Source organism: Vanessa tameamea, chromosome 8 (genome assembly GCF_037043105.1).
Source record: "Vanessa tameamea isolate UH-Manoa-2023 chromosome 8, ilVanTame1 primary haplotype, whole genome shotgun sequence".
Classification (NCBI taxonomy): Eukaryota; Metazoa; Arthropoda; class Insecta; order Lepidoptera; family Nymphalidae; genus Vanessa; species Vanessa tameamea.
The window spans coordinates 6,449,572-6,471,305 of NC_087316.1; the positions used below are offsets into that span (position 1 = coordinate 6,449,572).

General features: G+C 30.7%; 1 protein-coding gene across 2 annotated transcripts; it reads right to left on the reverse strand.

Moving 5' to 3' along the window:
* Positions 1-1,038: 1,038 nt before the first annotated feature.
* Positions 1,039-20,882, reverse strand: LOC113399957 (NADPH--cytochrome P450 reductase). Of its 2 annotated transcripts, XM_026639283.2 has the most exons (12): positions 20,524-20,882; positions 9,492-9,678; positions 9,275-9,421; positions 5,493-5,617; positions 5,196-5,390; positions 4,785-4,912; positions 4,469-4,710; positions 4,187-4,384; positions 3,942-4,105; positions 2,401-2,575; positions 2,161-2,318; positions 1,039-1,949 (listed from the first exon to the last, which is right to left on the reverse strand). In XM_026639283.2, the coding sequence occupies exons 1-12, from the start codon at positions 20,706-20,708 to the stop codon at positions 1,805-1,807; spliced, it is 2,049 nt and encodes a 682-aa protein (XP_026495068.1). In that variant the 5' UTR covers positions 20,709-20,882; the 3' UTR covers positions 1,039-1,804. The 2 variants fall into 2 exon arrangements, with proteins under 2 accessions (XP_026495068.1, XP_026495069.1); XM_026639284.2 differs by lacking the exons at positions 9,275-9,421; positions 9,492-9,678; positions 20,524-20,882 and adding an exon at positions 5,826-6,092.
* Positions 20,883-21,734: the final 852 nt, after the last annotated feature.

The following is a 21,734-nucleotide window of genomic DNA, read 5'->3' on the forward strand; positions in this document are numbered from 1 at the left end:
ACTGAAGGCAGATAGTGAAGCGTTTTAGATATTCAGAGGTGATGCCTTGTGCATTCATGCAATACATTCAAGGCAACACAATGATTCTCGGTAGCTTCGCTCATACATACAGTGCTAAAAGTACCTCCATAGTTGATCGCTTCTGACGGAACCCATAATGATGTTTACTAAAGAATAATTTTCTTTTGCGTCAGCTACTTTTGTTGAGTATACCTATCAGAGTACACAGGTGATAGCGATTGATTTCAGGGCATGCGCATAGTATATTCTAAGTTAAATAGAGATGGTACAAGCATATGAATACGTGCATATGAACTCAGCCTAATGGGTGATTACGCTTACGCCTCGAATTAGCATTTATTGTCGATATATTACACGTCACTTTTTAATAATCTACCCTTATATAAGAAACTGAAGAGTTTGTTAGTTTTTGTTGATTGAACGCGGTGATCTCTGAAACTACCAAGCAGTTGTGAAAATTTCTTTTTGCATTCTTCAATTGTTATTTGAGCAGAAACGTTATATCTTAAATACAAAACTTCAAATCTGCTTTATCTTAAGGGTGACAATTTTTATATAATACTAGATGTCGATGACGTGATAGGCATAAAAAAGCATTCATTTCGGTTCTGTGGTTTGGCCGTGAAAGAGTAGACAGACAGGCAGAGTTATTTTCGCATTTATATTAGTATAGATATGGCAGTTTGACAAATAAAACCCAAACACACCAAATGACAACCTTTGACCGAACGGTATTTATAATTGCTTTTTTTTATATTTACAACCAAGTTTTCGCCTTGAGCGATTTACAAATTAATTAGGAACCTTGAAGTATTAATCTATTAACTTCACGTATTTCAAGTAAAATAGTTTTAATTAACTTTCATGTAGTTTTATAATTACGTTTGTTTCAAACCAATTCGATTTTTAATTACTCATTTAAAATTATAATTTATTCTTTTAGTTAATATGACCTGGTGACTTTTAATTTTATAGAATGGTATAAGGGTTAGAAAAAATTAAGTGTTATGAAATATTTAAATCAAATAATGCACTTGATATTTATATAAAATTAAAATATGTTTATTTCTCTTATATATCCCACTCCACTTATATAATAAAACATATAGCTTCTAACTCAAAACTACACACAACGATAACAAAGCTAAACGCAAAATAAGAAACAAGTTGCTCATAAACTTTACTAAGAGTCGAACAAAACGTAATGATAAGTTTATTCCTGTACAATCAATCTATATTTATAGTTTCTTTATCTCCCTTTTTGTACATACATATTATTCATGTTAAAACTTTATTGCAAAACATATTACATAAAATATCATTAAAGGGTTGTCATATTTATATTTATAAAAATCCTTGATACTATTATTATGAATAAATTATCCAACAATCAAGACTATTTCAATTTGTTAAACGTACTTGATATAGCAAAGCTACTTTATAGTCGAAATAATATTCAACCCCAGCAATCGTGTAATATAAATAGCTATTACATTGTTTGACGTATGATTTCAATATAAAATAAATATGCATAAACATAGTTGACAACTCGACATTTTCTTTATGACACTCGATGTTAACCACTCTCTCGTGACTTTGTAGGACACGCTGACGTATAATACAATAAATTATTATTAGGTATTATAAATGAACCCTATTTGCAGACGGTATAATACACAAGCTGCGATTTCCTCCCATAGCCTGACTTCTAGAAAATACTTATTTCATTGTTCCTTCTCTCATATTATTTTACTATTATTTTGTCGGTTTTATCAATTGGTATTTAACTCCAAACATCTGACGAATATTTTTTCATAGATTCCAATTTCTTGATAAATTGTAGCGCTTCTGCTTCGGTCCGTCCTCCCTTTTCTATTATAGCCTTAATCACGATATTACGGACATCGACGGCCATATTTTTAGCATCACTAAAAAGAACCAACAAATAAAAAAATAAGATAGTGGACAGATAGCTGATAATAAAATGATTGAATATAATATATAGTAAAATAGATAAATTCTTACAACAATAAAACGCAGCGTACAGTGGCGCTGTATCAAATTGTGGAGATTCATGACCCTAACCAGATATGGAGCTGCTCACCACAGCCATTAATACAAAGATATTATCGTGCTCACCCGCATATATAGAAATGTCCATTTCTCTTTCCAAGAACGTCCCAAATCTGGTCTAAATTGTTTTCTAATAAGTGCGTCACATATACTTTCTGAGCTTGATCACGAGAGAAAGCAGTATGTAAGATGACGTCTCCGTTTTTCTCATACTCTTCTAATTCCTGTATTAAAATGTGTAACATTGTGTAAGAATATCTTTAACAGTATGAAAAAAAAAAATCGATGACGTTATTGATTTCCAACCTCCTGATAGATATAATCTTGATCGCGGTGTCTGCATCCGAAGTACAGAATGGTGTCGCCGACGGGCTTGCCGCTGGCGCGTGCATGCGCTCGCTCCTGCAAGAATCCGCGGAAAGGCGCCAGACCCGTGCCCGGCCCCACCATCAAGATAGGCGTCTGGCACTGCAACGGTAACCTGCCGAGTACATATGAAATTATTAACAAGATAAATCGACCCCTACCTCAAAGTTTTACTGCCCATTAACCGTATTTCTTTATAGCAAAATACTATGTAGATGAAGCTGGTGGAAAACGAAGAGTACCTTCAAGTAGTAACATACCGAGTCAGAATAAATAAGTTTGTATAATGAATTCGTAACATATAAAAAATCGAGTAACTTCGATACGATACTCGTTTTAACTGTTAGGGAACTGTTATAAAAAAGGTATGAAAAAAAATTACGCAAACAAAATATCAAGCAAAGGTCGTTTGAGTATATTATCACGATTGATTTCTTAATATAAATCCTTGCATTAGCGTTATTATGTACATGTCGCAAGGTTGTTTCTTTAGCCGACGCTACGGTCGTTACGAGAATCATCCAACAAGGTCGTCAAGTTAAACGATATATTAATGAATCTGAATAAGATTAACTATAGAACAAACCCGCGAAAATAGCGTTTAATGTAATGTCCATCTTTGACAACAGTATTTTTTTTCCAATACATTAAATGCTACCAAAGCATACATTGGATAACCTCATAATATCTAGACTTAATTCAATCAAATGCGGTTGTTATGCATACGGTGACCTCTATGATTATATTTCAATAACGACAACGCAAATGATTTTTACAATTTTACGCTCTTGACGGGTATTAACTATGAAAGTTTGACCATAAAAATATTTATGGTGGGTATAAATCTTTGAAATAAGCAAGTCTCTAGTAAGTATTATAAAATTAAAAACATATTATGTTATTTGCGTACATAACATTAGGTACGAACGTTATATGAATAAATTTATTTGAATTTTTACTTTACGTAACTTATGATTTTTTTATTACGTATAGAAGTTAGAAATATTTTTTTTTTTTTACAAAACCAGGTGCTGACCTCGATTTACAGGCTTAGATTACTTAATACAATTATAAACATTGTTATTTTATATTTATATACACTAGTTCTGGCTCGCGGCTTCGCTCGCGTTTTAGGGGGTTGGTTGTCATATGTTAGGCAAAAAAGTAACCTATGTCCTTTTTTGGAGTTCAAGTTTGCTTCTTACCAAATTTCGTGAAATTCGGTTCATTGGTTTGACAGTCAAAGAGCGCCAGACTGACAGACGGACACAGTTACTTATACATTTATAATGTTAATAATATAGTATAGATATGTATGTATACAACTGTTTGAAGAAAAATATCAAGATCAAAATATTTTAAACAATGTTTGTGACCTTCAGTTTCTTAGTTTTTTACTTAAAATTATTAAAGTCGAATTAGAACACAATAACTTAATATAAGCATTATGTAATAAGTTCTATAAATTTAATTTTCTTTACCTGAATTGGGACTTTCTTATGTAAACTGGAACTCTTGGGAAAGGTTTTCCAGGCTCAGGTTTATTTTCCGCAAGCCAGGTAGTTGTAACTCCTTTGTTGACTCTACCAGTAGGAGTTTTGTACTTGACTACTACAGCTGTAACATGGACTGTCTCAGGATACATCTGCATAAGAAATTTAAGATTAAAATGTAACATTACTGAAATAATTGCAATCTATAATTTACAATAGTAAAAAAAAAATACCTTTGGACTTGAAGAAATGGAATAATATCTTGGCTGAAGTCTGGGCAAGAGTTCACAAAGATGATCGAGTGGTGGTTTGCACGATTTGACATCTTCCAATATGTGCACAATATTCCTGCATGCATCAACAACAAATGACTGGTACAAAGCTTTACCTTCTTGAGAATTGGTAGCCATTAGCAACAAACGTTTTTTATCCTTTAACATGAAAATAATAAATTTATTTATCTCGTGAAATATGAAATCAAACAATATATGTATAATTTGAAAAAAGTCAATTACCTCTTCATCTGTACAATATTCAACAAGTTCTCTGAGGATATGTGTACGAGGCAAAGCGGTTATTTCAATATAGTGCGACAGTGCAGTGCGATAGGAGGTAGGGCAGGGGAATGGATTTTTCTTCGTGCTCTCGTGGTCTGTATTGATAAGTGAGAACACTTCATCCAGATTGGCACCAGTCAAAAGACCAAGTCGATCGACTAAATTACTATCATTAATAGGATAAACAGCCACATGATCACCTGTAGACGAATAATAATGTGAGAGAAGAACAACAATAAAACATACAATATATGAAATGATCCAAATTATTTACCGGCTTCATATCGCATATTGGAATTGGATATATCCAATTCTATATGCAAACATGATCGATCACCACCTTTATGTAATTCTCTGTTAACCTTAACTTGCGCTAAGAAAGGGTTTTTAGCATCATAAGGTCTGAAAAAAAGGAAAAACTGAATTTTTAAGGTAAAAAGAGATTTATTGATATATATGTGTATATTTTTATGATATATGTGGGAAAATGTAAATAATTGCCATAGTGGTTCCAAAAAAGATATAATTGTAGTCATACACAACCAGCTAAATGCCATTTACAATTTTACTGAAAAAGGCTACCTAATTGATTAAGAAGATAATATCATATTGAAAATACTCATCTGATGAAATCTGAAATTTTCAATATTTTTAATATGTAAATATTAGTAACATAAAAACTTACGGGCGTTGATTCTGTAGGGAAAGTAATCTTGCTATTTCTCCAGTGAATATTTCATTTGGCTTTAATTCTTCTGTTACATGTGTAATCAAGCGGAATTGACGAGTTAACTCTTCTTCTCCAGTGCTTTCAATATTGAATTTCTCACATACCGAAGGCCAGAATTTTTCCTTCCAGGTAATAAAGTCATCTTCAATGCTAAAAAGTATACATTACATATAAACCAATGAAAACCCAATGATATACAATTAGAATCTCTTGATTTCTTAATTTAGTAAAATTATGTTTTATAATACACACTTTGCATCATCATCTCCAAGCCCAACCTCATAAACTCTCGATGCACCGAGTTCTTCAAGGCGTTTGTCTACATATATAGCCACAGCATTGTAATGTTCATATGTCTTATTTCCAAGTCCAAATACCTAAAATGATTACAAAAATGAAGCACGCATTGTTACCAAAAAATATTATAAGTATTAAAATTAATAATGAATTATAATATATTTAAAAGTGTATAAGTAATATTATATTTACTTGTTCCGTTATATATTATATTACATATATAAAAGCAAGACCTGCAACAGAGTTTAGACGAATAACAGTTCAAAAACTAGGTGTAGACTTTCATACCATGTATCTTAACTTTAGCAGTGGTGTCAATATTTGTTTTCTATACATAAACTTAGTGACATAGCGAGGTAAAATCTTTAAAGGTGCAAGAGTAAACATCATCAACAGAATACTATATTAAAATTATTATCTTTTATGACATTCGTTAATATGAATTTTATAAAGTATTAAACGTATTATGTAATTATACATGATATCCAAATATCATTGCCAAGCGAAATGGTGTTAACTATTTTATAACCTAGAATAAACAATAGTATCACCAGTCGATTCTTATTCAACAATCAACGATTTAAAGAGTACACAATCAAACAAAAACTTACGTAAGACACTGTTCACTGTATGACGTATTGTAGATGTCAACTGTCAATTTGACTACTTTGACATAACGAAGTTCAAGCGCCCGATAGCACTAATTGGACTTGTACAAGTTGTACAGCCATATTTGCTTTACTCAAACAGATGTCACAGACTATATACATATTATACAGTATTCGATGTGGTTTGTTTACAATTCCTTATCGAACTATAGGAATAGTTTCAGTTTTTGTGAAAGTATCTTTATTATATCAAACCTTACTTGGTTTATTTGTGTTTATTATTCAATAAAGATGACTATTTAAATTTTAAACACACTAATACCGACACAGTGCGGTTTTGGTTTACCTTACTGGCTATGTGCTATAAATTTACTTGAATTTACAATCGGATCATCGATCGGATAATCAATTAGAGACAGCTATGTAGTCTAAAAATTACGAGTTAAATAACACTAATAAAATATGGTAGAATGCAAACTCTTTTTTTAAATTTAGCGTAAACATTTTTCCATCTAGTTAAATTATTTTATATATTCACAAGGAAAACCACCTGCATAAACATCATAGTATTATAGGTATTTTAATTATTGTGTCTTGATAAGTATACACTCAATTATATTATATTATATAAATTTATAATTTATAAAAATATAAATTTATTTGTACATGGTTTCCTGTATTTTTATAGTCGTCTCTTATCGACATTTTTCTTGTTTAATAGGAATAAATAAATTGAAATTACTACTACCAATAACGTTAGTATGAGAGCAGGAGCGGTCGTAGCCAAAGACTGGAGAGGGACCAGAGGTAACACTTATTTAATTAGATTTTATGGCTCAAAAAATAATTATAATAGTATGCAAAATTATAAAACAATTAAAAGTAATAGACTTTTAATTCTCATTAAACACGTTCTGACTGAAACTAACGAGAAGCCTCACGGCCTCGAACATTTTCCTCGCTCTATAATTTTCTTGGATTAAGGCTACCGCACGCGGCAATACCGCGCCGGTTTTTTCTTTTGATCGTCATGAGGCCGCACGTCCGGAAAGTTATTGCCATCACTTCCTTCATAATAATTCTACGACTTATACAAAAGAAGAAAAGGCAATTTAAGCATTTTTGGTTGAAAAATATGAACGAAAACAGATCACAAGCTGGGAACATTTTTAAAGAGATGGGCGGATCATTGATTCAGAAAGCAATAATTGTATTCATTTAAGACACCGTTCTTTATCAATGGGGCTGCGCTGCGCGGATGGTATTTGGCCAGTTTGTCCATAATCTGATCAACCTTATTATGGAACGCTTTTTTGAGATTGTAACCCAGTACCTCCTCAGTGCATACCATTTCTGCCCTCTTCACGAGTTTCTTCAACGCGTCTTCTCTGTGTCTTGTCAGTTTAAAATACGAGGCTTTTCGTATGACGTGATATTGTAGTTACTGTACTATTAGTTATGGCGAGACTCTTTCTGTATCTCTATATATGTTAAGTACCAGGGTCTTAAGCGAGTTCTTGGGGATATGGGTGTTCACAGATTGAAAGGTGTTATTATACTTTAGCTTTAATATAACTTTTAGCTACTAGTTGTAAATTTAAAAATTACAACGAAATTTCGCCTTGGCCAAATCGTTAAGTTAGTCGCCATTTTAAAATATAGGAATAACCGTTTTTCAACTATTATTTTATAATTTAAACTTTTTCAAGAAAATGGATTGCTGCGACATCATGTTTACAAAATTTCACTACAATAGTACTATTCTTCAATTTAAGCTTAAAAAACGGAAAGGGAAAATATATAAAAACTGGGATATATTTAGTATCCTTCTAGCTACGTCTGTGGCAGATGTCTTGTTGACCAGGTTAAACTAAAACTGAGGGACAAAGAAACTTTCATTCGAAAATAATTGATAATAAATTTAAATACGAATTTAATATCTTAATAAAAGTTAGTGTAATAATGTTATATTACATATAGAGCTTAATATGACAAACGATATAACACCAAAATATCCCTAACATTTAGATCAACATAATTAAAGATATATACAGAAAAGTCCAAGTGTGTACAACAGGACAGACCTAGTCCAAAATTTAATATCCGCAGGCGTTAAACAAGGAGACTCAATGTTGTCCAAACTTTTGTAACAGAATATTATAAAGCACTTAAAATGCGACAAAAATGAATAAAAATTAATGAAAAAAATTATAGTGACATTAGATAAAAGCCCATCGCCATAAATCAAAAACGCAGGTATGACAGAAAATTCAACGCAACCTGGAGGAAATATTTGAATTTTAAAGAAAATTAACTAAATTTACAAACTTCCAATAAAACTTAAGAAAATAGAGTTACGCTCATGACTACCAATATACTATGGAGTGGAGCGATTTAGTCATAGCCAGTAGAATGCCAAGCGATATATGACAGAAAACAAAAGTAATAGACGCAGAGCATGCACAACGCTAAAAGTAGAAAAGCGCTGGCCATATGAGGCCTCAAAACTGCCACTGGAGAGAAGTGGTACAAAATAGAGACAGTTGTAAGAGGCCTATACCCCACAGGAGCCGTGGCGTAATGTCTTTAACTACTAACATATATATTTTTGAATTATAACGGTTACTATTTAAGATATCTCTAATTTGTTTATTTTGTTTTTTTTTGTATTTTAGCATTTAGTTATTATTATTACATTATTGATTTTTGCATTCATTTGAATAGTAATTTAATGTTTTTTTATGTATCATCTATGCATTTTTTATACTAGCAATACAATATTATCATGTCTGTAAATGAGAAAAAACGCATTACATCACGGGATTCATTGTTCCACGATAATAAGTAACTTCCTTAATAATTTCAATTACGAGATTTTTTTTATTATGCATTGTTTGTTTTCTATATTTTGGACTTGCTTTAATATGAATTCAATTTTTCAAACGTTTATAGGGTCATCGTAATTACACATAGCTCTACTTGGTAGTCTGTAGGTTTTCTATATAATTCAAATTCTTTTTTTGATTATACCTTTTTTTATTTTGAATTATACTGAAAATTATTTTTATTATGTTCCTGTAAATGTTCAAAGTATTGGCTAAGTTATATTATATCTGTTTTTCAACTTACAGCATAATTTAATCCTGACAGATCCGGATCATTTTTTAACCATTCGATAAAGTCCATTGCATTATCAGTTGGATCCCCTTCGCCGTATGTTGCTAAGCAAAAAACGGCGAGAGAATTTGGTATGTCTCTGAGTTTAGTTAGTTCTTCCTAAAAAAAAGAGAATTTACTTTACTTAGTTTCTCACAAAATAATAATAATAGTAACTTTAAAAACAAACCATATCACATTCTTCAGGATCTGCAACCATGCCTTTCATTTTGTAACGTATACCCTCTTTAGCCAAGCGACCCGCAAACTCCTCTCCTGTACCAGTCTGGGAGCCATAAAAAACGACTAAACTTCTTCCTGATGACTGTAATTTCTTTATAAAAGAATTTTCTGTCACTTGTATGGAACCCGCGGGCCTAGAACAAAGTAGCAATTTATAAAAATTAAGGAAATTATTATTATTTTTTAAATCGATCAACATTATAAATAAGAAATCATTTCATGCTTCATTTAATAATTAGTAAATTGATTTGTTTTCCATTATATGATACCTAACAACACACCTCCTTCTGTCTTCTATAATTTTCTCTCTTTGTCAAGACTATCTCTAAAATGACGATGTTAAAATAATAATTAATATCTAACCTACAGCATCTTTCAAAGACAGGAGGAGCGAAGACATATAAATATCTTTGACATTGAATTGACGTGATGTAATCGGTCGAGAACTTCATTAATCAATGTTATCCATTAAGGATTCGTGAAAAAATGGCGTTTTAAATATCGGCAAAAATTATTACAGTAGTTTTGAAAGTACATTTAAAGTAGGTATAAATAATTAAATCGAATAATTTTATATTATATTTTAAATATTGATATTTCACTGTATTCATAATACAATCGTAATGATAATCCCATAGAATATGTAAATCTAAGGTTCATTTCGAACAGGATAACCTAACCTTTGTCATCACATCGGTGCAAACGCAACTCAAGAAATCTTATAATTTCGTAAAAGTACAAATTTCCTAGGAGATGCCTAACTAATTGACTAATCTGATTCAATTGTGGTCGGCGTACATTTTATAACATTTCAAGAAAATGGGTTCGATAGACTTTTTCTTTCTATCGCCAATCTTTGTCAAAGTTTTCGAACTAAACCTGCTAGGTTTGTACTCCGCCAATATACGTACGTGAATGAGAACAATGTCCAAGTACGGTTTCATTAAATCGTTTATATAAATTCCCTAGTTCTGATTTATAAAATGAATTTAAAAATCTCTATATGTTATCGTATTTATAAAACTAATTATTTCCTCGTCGTTTTATCAAATATGATAACATGAAAAGATTGCTAAATAGCCTTGACAAATAAATAGACATTCAAATTATGATTACGATTACGTGAATCGAGTGTTATTCATTAATAATACTCGTCGTAAAAAAATTAAACACCGTTTTACTTAAGTATAAATAGCTTGAACCTTTGTTCATTTTGTACTGAATGATTTATACTTTTTGGAGTTAAATATTCGTAATTTGGTACTCAACAGGATAACTTCCATGTGTCTTAAAAGGCAAAGTTTATTCACTTTAATATATTGTTATTTTTTATAGATCAGCCGCGTCTATCTATATCTACATTTATGTATGCGTTAATCTCCAAAACTATAGTATGAACATTTTCACCAATAGACAGACTGATTCAGGAGAATGGTTTAACAATATTTTTATGAATATATTGTGCAATGCCATTTGTCGATTCACTCAGAAATGTCGTGCCTTTAAGTTGAGTTGAGTTTGAACTTTCCAGGGCATGTAAATGGCTCCAGAAAAGTCTGTGAGACTGAATGCCTACTTAGTTACTCGTGCCGAATGAAAAACAGCTGATTTGAATTTAAAGTAAAAATCCGATATTTATATGCAACCATAAAAAGGAATAATAATTCAGAAAAAATAGACGTGTGCAATACAAAAAATCCATTGACATGCGAAATGAATTTATAAACTTTCCTAAAATGTTTTACTACGCCAACGATACGATAGCTAAAAAAAAAGGTGACGGTAAAAACGTATTATTTTTAAAGATGGCTGCTAACGTTGGGAAGAAATAAAAACTTGGATTTACCTACATTCAGGGCAACACCTCACATATTCTAATTTTAAAACAATGTGATTATGTATTTGTTTTAGTTTTATGTTTTTTTTTTTCGGATGGTACTCGTATTTGGATGGTAGAGACGAATAATAATTAACTTCCCGAAAATGAAGTTTTATAAAACAAAATAAAACGAAAAAATATCATATCATAATATATAACATTAATTGACTTAAATGAAAAGTAGGTAGTTGCCACCACCCGTATAATATGACTCTTAGATACTTCTAACTTATTAGATCTATTCATTAACAAAAGCTCGATTTTAAATTAGAATGAGCGAGTAGTCACTCGCTCATACCAATCGTGCTTACAATAGATCTCGGTGTGCATGAGATTATTATATATTATGACGATATAAAAATTAGATTATTAAAAAGAAATAAGAATTCTTCTCATACCTACAAAAAATTTACATTCTTCTTAAACTTGGGGTTTTATTAACAAGTATAAAATAACTAAAGTTAATGTTTCTGAATTAAAAATAATATTATTTAGAAGCTACATTATTATTATTTTAAGTCATCGGTCGGTCGGTCATCTTAATCATCAATCCAGCAAAAATAAAAAAGATATTTTTTTATAATTCATATTTCAAATTCTCATAAGAGATTTTATAACTTCGTTGTCGAGATTATATCATCGCTAATTTTGTGTCTACTGCAAAACTACACTACTGCTTAAGTAACTCAATTGAAGCAAAGTATAATATTTGTTTTTTAGAATATTTCGCCCGGGTAAAATAATGATTTATTTACTTTCTATTCGCACCTAACGATACCGGGTCCAATCTAAGCCATCCAGGGACCTACTCAAACACAAATGAAAAATTAATCGTTCAACCAACCAATCAGTCCAACCGTTTAGAAGGGATGAAGTTACGCACATAAAGAAGATTTGATTTTTTATAGATATATGTTTTCTAAATAGGTAGGTAGACGGACAAAAGCGATGGTAAGTCGTCGTCCCCATTGATAGACATTCTTAAATATTAGCAACGCGCAAAACTTGGGTACTAAGATATCTAATGTGTGGGTGGTACTTAACCAGCTCTATCGGCAATTTACTTATGGTTACTTATGGTATTTATATATTTTTTTTCTTGTTACTGCTTGTATAATTTAATTATCTACGTTATTTAACTTTAATAAAACATATCATTATAATTATTAATGAATAATGAACGTGTGTTTTATTACGAATTGCGCATTCTCGAAAGAATATAGATTTTTCTATAATTTATAGAAATATATTACAATGAAGAGATAATTTTTTTAATTAATCATATTAGAATTTGTACCTTCCATACACATTTTTACTACTATCCATGAACTACCGTTCATGGATAGTAGTAAAAAGATAACAATTGCATTTTTGTATTATATTTACTTAAAAGTTCTACTATTGTCGAATTTGAAACTGATAGGAAATAGAAAAAGACGATAAACAAACATATACTATGTAATAGGTACCAGTCCTATTATTTTAAAACAGTATCCTAATACTAGAACTGTTTTAAATATATGTATATTATAAACACGAATACCTAATTCATATATGTAATTAAATAGCATTTCATTACATAAGAGTCATTTATATTTAGGCCCTTATTCCTATGAGCGAATCACCAACCAGTCCTCCTGTCACCAATGGTTATTAAAGTATTTGTACTATTACTCCTAAGTCCATATGTTTCAACTACAAGTGTGAAATGGACAATTCGGAATAGGAGATGAATATTTGCATCGTTTTTCGCTTTTTCCGCGGTGGCTGATATTACACGGGCCAATGTTTCAACGCATGTAGCGCCGCAAACTAGGGCACGTACTGACTCCCAGGGAACTAGTGACAGTCCATCAGGTCTCTTGCGTTATGATTCTACGGGGCGGGGGACGTGACCAGAATCATTTTTATTGTATCCCGAACTCCTGGGACTTGAAAGACCGTGTGACCCGACAGAGTCCAGTCTGCGAATCTGTGCTTAAATCACAGCGCTGTGTCTAGTCAGAGACCTATTGATTTGCAGGTGTACAAAAGTGTACCAAGTTTTTTGGAGAGTAACGCAATAATTTGCAATTAGCATATTCTGAACATTCGATAATTAAAATACATATACAATAAAACACATGTACTAATTCACCACCTTTTATTGTACGTTAATACAAATATGTCAGAAAATATCAACTTACTATTTACTAACAACTAAGGTACAATTCTACTAACAAATATTCAATTTATAGCAATCGAATCGAAACGTAATTTTTGCCGTCTAGCCATTTTCCTATTTACTAACACAAGTTTATTTGTTATTCAGTTGCGGTTCAGTAAAAGTTGGATCAGAATACAATCGGGAAGAAATCGTAACCCTTATAATGGTAAGTATTACTGCACAGGTACTGCTACTGCAAGAATATAAACAACCAAGCATTCATTACAGTAAATAAACTTCAATTTTCGTTTGCCTTGATCGTGAATGGTTAGCTTGTACGACTGCTGATTGTATGGCATTATTATGTTTGAATATAATTTCGGGCTTGTGCGTGAATGGTATAATCTGGAGGTACTATTATCATGTGATTGTTGCGTTTGGTAAATCATATTTTGGCAATAACATGTCGAATGTTGGTTTCCAAGTGATAATTCAAAATAATCCACTTGAGATTATTTTCTCTAATTCTATTATCGCATACTCACATAAAACAGATCCATGTGAGCACATAGAAGAGTGTTTCAAAATAGGACCTCCATATAATGCCACGTACAAGCCAGCCACGGCAGCCACATGCCCAAAATCATATTCAATACATGACTGTCATAAAGTGATCTGTATAATAAAATCAATTTCATAGAGATTAAAGATTCTTTTTCTGTTTTATTTCAATTTAAAGTGCTCCGCTTCTAAAAAAAATATCCCTTATATTTCTTGCCTATTGGTCAATATTGAATATAAATTAATCTTGTAATTCAATTTTCACCCACTTCCGGTTTCTGCATCCATTGGAAATTTATACACGTGTATAAAATATTAGGTATTTATATTTTTCCTTATTACGGAAATGACGCACGGAGTGTAGACATACTTACAGTATTATCTGCAGCCATCGTTTTTTTTATTTACTAAGAGAATGCATGAATGCAAGCAAATGGACTAATGGTATGATAATAAATGGTACACTCCATCCATAGACATGGGCATTTTAAGTATAAACCATCCCTTACACCGTGAATATAATCACTGCCTGACTTGCTCCTAAAACTGGGGAACCATTTTATTTACAAATTGGTACTTTATCGCACTCGAATTGAATAGTAACTATTGTCATTCAGCCGTTGTCCTATTCTACTAACACAACATGACAATATTCCCAATCCATCATACCCTTAGTGCAGGGCAACCTACATAGTGCGTTCATACCCTTAGTACAGGGTACTAACAATTGTACTTATTATTAAGACGCATTTAAACTATAAAGTCTATGGGAGAGAATAAATAAATTTATAAAAAAAAATAACAAGTTTAAGTTCGGTATATTTAATATTGGGATCGTATTATAATATATTCGTTATAAATCATTAGAAGTAGTCCTGAGTTATAAATCATCTATGTTTTTTTAGAAAGGAGGTGTCGAAGATGGATCGTAATAATGATGATTTAATTTTATAAAGACGTAATCATTCGTAAAATCGATATTATAAAAACACCTAAACTTACCATAAAATTATGTTTATGCATGCAGTTTGTTCCGTTTTATTATGCTGGTCTGAACAAAAATCGAAGTGAGATTTATGATAAACTTAGATAAATCGCGATGTTAGTTTCGGTTTAAAACAATATTGGACGATTATTTTTAAAAATGTCTTATATATATATATATATATATCTGATAAAATTGGAGTGTTTATTTGTAATATTAAAATAATAAATGCATATGTATTTATACACGGTACAAATACCAAAATAACATTTTTTACAATTTTTGTCTGTCTGTCTGTCTGTTTGTTCCGGCTCATCTCTGGAACGGCTGTACCGATTTCGACGGGACTTTCACTGGCAGATAGCGGATGTAATAAGGAGTAACTTAGGCTACTTTTATTTTAGAATTATATTTAAAATAAAATCACGCTACAATATCCAAATAACTTAAATTCAAACAACGCGCACGAAGTCGCGGGCACAGCTAGTTATTTACTATAAGTGTAAAAATTATATTTAACAATATAGTTAATGTTGTATAAAAAAAAACATTTGTGGTTAATATTTCATTATCAATTATAATTGTTAATTGAAGAACCCAAAAACGTCTAACTATGACTAATAAGTACATACTTGGGTCAAATAGTTAATCGTTAAAAATAGCACAATATGTAGTCGTAGTGTAGTGAAACAAATATACCAAATACCAAAACAATAGTACCAAATATAAATATTTTAAGTTTAATAAAATCAGTTTTATTTTTTAATCATTTTGGAATAACAGTCAAAAGCAATACAAATAATTCTAATATCCTATTTATTTATGAGATTTATGATTAAACCTAGTATGATTAACCTAGATAACCAATGATACAACCCAATCTTTTTTTTTTTATAGTAGAGGTGGCAAACGAGCAGGAGGCTCACCTGATGGAAAGTGACTACCACCGCCCATGGACATCTGCAACACCTGGGGGCTTGCAGGTGCGTTGCCGGCCTTTAATCGACTTGACGACATTTTTTTCTAGTAAATATTTAGATGTTTTTTTTTACATTGAATATATATTTTTTTCTTTGTGAACCGATATTAATAAAACGAATAAACACTACGCTATATGTTACTCCACGGTTACTACACTACAGATTTCGAACACTTACGATTTTATTATATAAATAGATTATCACTTTTATAAAATGTTAAAAATTGGTATGTTTTAATATTTAGTATAAGAACTAATTGTGGTATAATAATGTAAATAAAAGAAAAAAAAGGTTAAAACCAACTGTCTATTTTATTGTATACAAAATATAAATAAAAATATTGTAAGTTTATTTGAATCAGTTTTTTTTTATAATCATTTGTTAACTAACATCGAAAGAAATAAAAATAATTCTGTTGTCCTATCTATTTTTATGAGATTTATGATTGATCTTACTTAGCTCGGTTTGGCGCCATCTATTAGAATATATGGGCATAACCTCGTTACCTCGCTTAACCATTAGTTCACGGGCTTGCCGTTTTTGTCGATTTTGTAAGTGTGTGCGTGCGATTCTCAAGGGCACTTAGCTCTTATAGTCCTCTTAAGTATTATTGCATTCAATATAAATTGCATAGCGAAAAGAGCACTAAAGTTGCTACATTAATATGTAATATCAACATTTTGCTTACATTACCTACGATTTATCTTTCGTGTATGATAAGAATATGTTGAAATACAGCACAATTAAAATGTAATTATAAAGTTTTATACATTTGAAAATGGTGTAGATTTATAAATCTTCTCATTCATTTTCGAAGTACTTATTATACACCGGACCATTGTTTTGGTATTTCTACGTAATTGTTTTAATTAATAAAACCTTTGTAATTTATGGTATGTAAACTTTTATATTTTTTATTCTAATAATAGTTATTTTGGTAAATCGCTAAAAACATTTATTTGTATGGATTACACTAATTACGTTTAATTACGGCTATGATAAAATGGTTTTTACCGGACTTTTATTCAAAAGCTAACAGAAAATGAATTTGGCACACCTACCAAAAAGTAATACAAATTATACGTACAACGAGGAAATTTGAGGAACTGTAAAGGCAGGCTGCTGGATGACGCACTCAAACATATTTTTGAATAAGTAAATTCTTAAACAATTACCTAATCAAGTTCAGTGTCGTAGCTATGGTGCATAAGAGTCCCGGTCCAGCGATGAATTAACAGATGTGCAATAAAGATTTATAATGACTATATATTAAATTTCACATAATATATATAGATATATTCAATGTATCATAAAAAATATTTTAGTTTTTATTGTCATTTTGTAAAATCCGTTTTTTAATTACTTTCATTTTTTACCTCATTGATATTAATTTAAAATTGTGTATTGCTCGGATGACAATATATTCATCAGTTTCATAAATAATTGCTAAAATATTATAGGGTACCTTTCGTTTAGAAATGACGAAATATGACGTCATTATACACAATACAGTTGAATATCGATAAAATCAACTTATAAGATATACCATTTATAAATAATCTCTTACACGTTCTTCATATAGAAATAAATAATAATAATCTATACATACCTAGAACTTAAGCCGCGTGTAATGCCACTCATTGTCAGCAAAATTAAAACACAAAATGGAAATCAGCACAAATACAAATAATAATATTGTTTATATGAAACGTGTTTTAAATATAAATTCCGTGATCATTTTAATAAAGTTTTTTATATATTTTTATAATTTCTGTTCAGGTCATATTGAAAGAAACAATTATATTTTATCTTCATGATCGTTTTTACAGTCTATTAACCTAAATCTAAACGACCTACTGTAAAGAAACATCGGTTTGATGATGATAACGTTTCCCCATACCTATATTAGCCTACAGAGGAGTTATTATGTAGAGTGCACAAGTTCGTGCTCAAACATAAGTGAACTCACAATTCCTTTACTCTAATAAGTAAAAATTCAATGAAACGTCATCGGAGAGCATAGTAGATTAGGAGATATCTAGGGCACATCAACTGCCAAAACTTCTAGCTGCTCCATTTTTTGACAGAAAAGCTGTATATAATTTTTGCCAACCCTAGACATCGGGACATACTCCCTAAAAGCTATTCTCTGGACTGTAACATTTATAATAATATTATAAATGCAAAAGTACATTTGCCAGGGAATAAACTTTAACTACAGGAAAGGACAACGATTGCTACTTTTTATTCATCATCCCTCGATGGGCCGACATAGGGTGTGCAAATTCTTCTAATTGAAGTATGAAATCGGTAGGTTTAGAAAAGTTACAGTTTATATATGTTTATATATCATTATAGGGGATGAAAAATAGTAGTCATCTAATGTTCCGAAATTAACACTAGTATTTAAGGTTTTTGGTACAAATAACCAACAGTTATTTCAAGTATTTTTATAATTCGGTCCCAAAACACTCCAATGGGTAAAATGGGGGGATGGAGTGACACAGTTAATTAAGTATATATTATTATATTTTGAGGTTAGGAATGTATAAATACAATATTATTTATTTAGTATATTCTTTATTGTATTTGGGTAATTATCTAATTATAAATGACACAATGTAACTATAAGATTTTTGTTTTAAAAAGGGATGTAACATATTATAAGTTAATTTTCTTTATATTCTTATAATTAAGTAATTAAGATGTCTATTATAAAACATAATACATAAAGATAAAACGTTATTTTAATGGCACAATGGCTGCGTCACCTAAATAATAATAATAATATATTGTTTTTGTTTATAAGTTTTCTCAATACTGGCAGTATGAGAAGGGTTAGGCAATAATCCACCACGCTGGCTAAGTGTGGGTTCTAAGCGATAGAAATTTGCCAATGCAAACTGTAGATTTTCGAGAGCGTGCAGGTTTCCTCAGGGTGTTTTCTTTCACAGTTATAATCAGAGACACATTATTAATACGGATATAGATTTAAAAAATCACTGCTGCGTGTAGTGGGATCGATCTTTTGGGTTACAGTTCAAATTCTCTACACTAGACTGTTGCTACTAAATACTAACGAGTCATCAAAAAGCAATATCTTGATAAACCTTTTAATAAGACATAAGTACTCGTATTATATACGTAATACGACCGCCACGTACATAAGGACTAACAGCTTAATTTGGCTTCACTTGTTTGTTCTTAGCGATCCGGTTATCTTTCATTTGAGCCTACAGTACGAATTACAATTGTAAATTCAATTTCATGTTTAACATTTTATTGCCGCAATAACTTTGTACAAGTGACTCGCGGGATTTAAAAAAAATTTTTCAAACCAAAGAATTATAAAATGTTTGTAGTTTTTATTGTTTATTTTTAACAGCTTATCTATAGTAATCAGGCTTGTAGTTAAAAAAAGCCTCCATTACTCGTTAAGCCAGTGTGTTTAGTCAATGCACTTACTGGGTTATATAAAAACTAGGTACTATTTCAGAGTTGGCGTTAGTGGGTTTACTTTTCATCCGGTATTATCGGTTTCACAAGGGTAAACATACATACTACCAATTATAGCCAAAAAAAATCATACAAACTTTTATAAATTAATTTATGCACTAAAAATTACTAATATTTGAATATTATTACTACTACTTTTCTAAATCGTAAACCAACAAAATTAAAACTAAAACTATTCTTAATATAGAATGTGACAATAATTTAGTTATTATGTCGATTATGTCGAGGTTTCCAGAACATAAAATAATTTGGTAATTTTCTAAACTTTTTTTATATTTATTTTTATTTAATTCCATCGAAACAATTTAAAAAATTAATGCGCAATATACTGATTTCAAATAGCGGGATGGCTAGGTCTATGACAAAAAGACGCAAATCGGCAGTATACATGCGCCTAATGTATTGGCCTAGCACTCTGGCGGAACGTGTACTGGAGGTTTAATCCGTTGTTTTATGTATCTGTGGTCCATACTTCTGACGTAACGTATTAAAGTGAACAACACATTTAAGTGTAAGTTCGTAAATACGTATTTACATAATTATAATATTTTATTCAGCCATTAAATTTAATAATCATTAACTTAAAACCCTTTTATTAATAAGTGAATTATCAAACTAACAATATGATTCACGTAATTTGCCTATGCTAATTATATAGTAAAATAGAGGGCTATAGATAGTATCAACTCAGTAAAATATATTCCAATGCAAACTAGTTTTGAAATGCGATTGTCATTTTAACAATCAGAATAATATGTGTTCAATGTTCATATTTGGTAACAAATTTAGACTATCAATGTAGTTTAATATGGTGCAATGACCTTTTTTGTTTATTTTTTTAACTAATGAACTTTCAAGTGTATTACTTGTACTTATAATTAGCTTGTTAAGTTCAAGGATCATAATACTTACTGTATAGCATAATTACTGAGTAGTAAATCATCCTTTTTACTTTCTTTTCTGGAACTATATAGCCACCACACAGCTGCACCAAATAAGATGACAAGCATGATTATGTCAAAAGTACTAAACAGTGAACCACCGACAGCGGCTGCTGCCGCTGCTTCTTTTATAATATCCTGAGTGTTATCTGACATGATGCAAATATTGTCTTAACAACTTTATGCTACTTTTGCTTTTTAGTTTCAAGGCCACAAGTAAACGTTCAGTACTTAACGCGAAAACCTCCTTTAATTTATCACTCTCATTCACACGAGTTCCTTGTGTCACTACTTAAATTATACTGGTGTGATGGACGATGGTGACTATATTCACAGTCATCAGTCGGATCCGTGACCGAACAGCGTCGAACGGAGTGAGCGAGAAAAGCGAGGCTTAATAACGACGACGTAACCGATTCCCAGACGAACATAAACGATCGCAATTTTGCGTACGTGAGCTCGAATCGACTCTCTACATACGCGTCGAGTAACGAGTTTACCTTACCACACGTGTCAGTAATTTAATGTACTCAAAGAAACAATAATTTTAAAAAACAATACGATGACGATTGTATTTTACTTGTCACTAAATATAATAAAGAATAATCAGGCATTTTTGACAAAGAATATTAATTGAAAATTTTTCTTCAAACAAAACTGATCTCTACCACAAAAAAATTATTAGTTGGTTCACAAAAACAACATGATGGAATAAAAGTTAAAAACTGTTTCACTACTTGTCTTATATTACATAATTTGAGATAATTTTTACAATGATTATTATTACACGAATAATTATTATTCTTTTTTCTTATTGTTCTGTTTTTCAAGACCATTTTGCGGATCTATGCAGTGGACGTAAACATAAGTTATGGTGTTCCTTTATTTTTACGTATAATATTTTTTTTCTGAGTAACCGTGTTTTCACGAGAACAGTATAAAAAAATCTTCGTTTCAACATATATATTACAAACAGCTGTCATTGCTTGTATGTAAGTAGTAAATGAAAATACATACTTTTCACTTGATTAATATATGCAGTTTTATCTCAAAATGCATTAATTGGAATCAAATTATTGAATAAAATAACTTGGGATACATTTATTACTTATATTGTTTAAACACTAGATTTTTTTCTAATTCTCTATATTTTATCAGGATTTATTGTAGGTATACTTTATA

What these genes read in the sequence shown, in the direction of transcription:
- LOC113399957 (XM_026639283.2), bottom strand. Translation starts at nt 20,708, where the DNA reads ATGTCAGATAACACTCAGGATATTATAAAAGAAGCAGCGGCAGCAGCC. An exon ending in ATCCTGAAGAATGTGATATG is followed by an intron (nt 9,422 to 9,491) that starts GTTTGTTTTTAA and finishes TCTTTTTTTTAG; the next exon opens with GAAGAACTAACTAAACTCAG. An exon ending in CCATTTCTTCAAGTCCAAAG is followed by an intron (nt 4,106 to 4,186) that starts GTATTTTTTTTT and finishes TTTCTTATGCAG; the next exon opens with ATGTATCCTGAGACAGTCCA.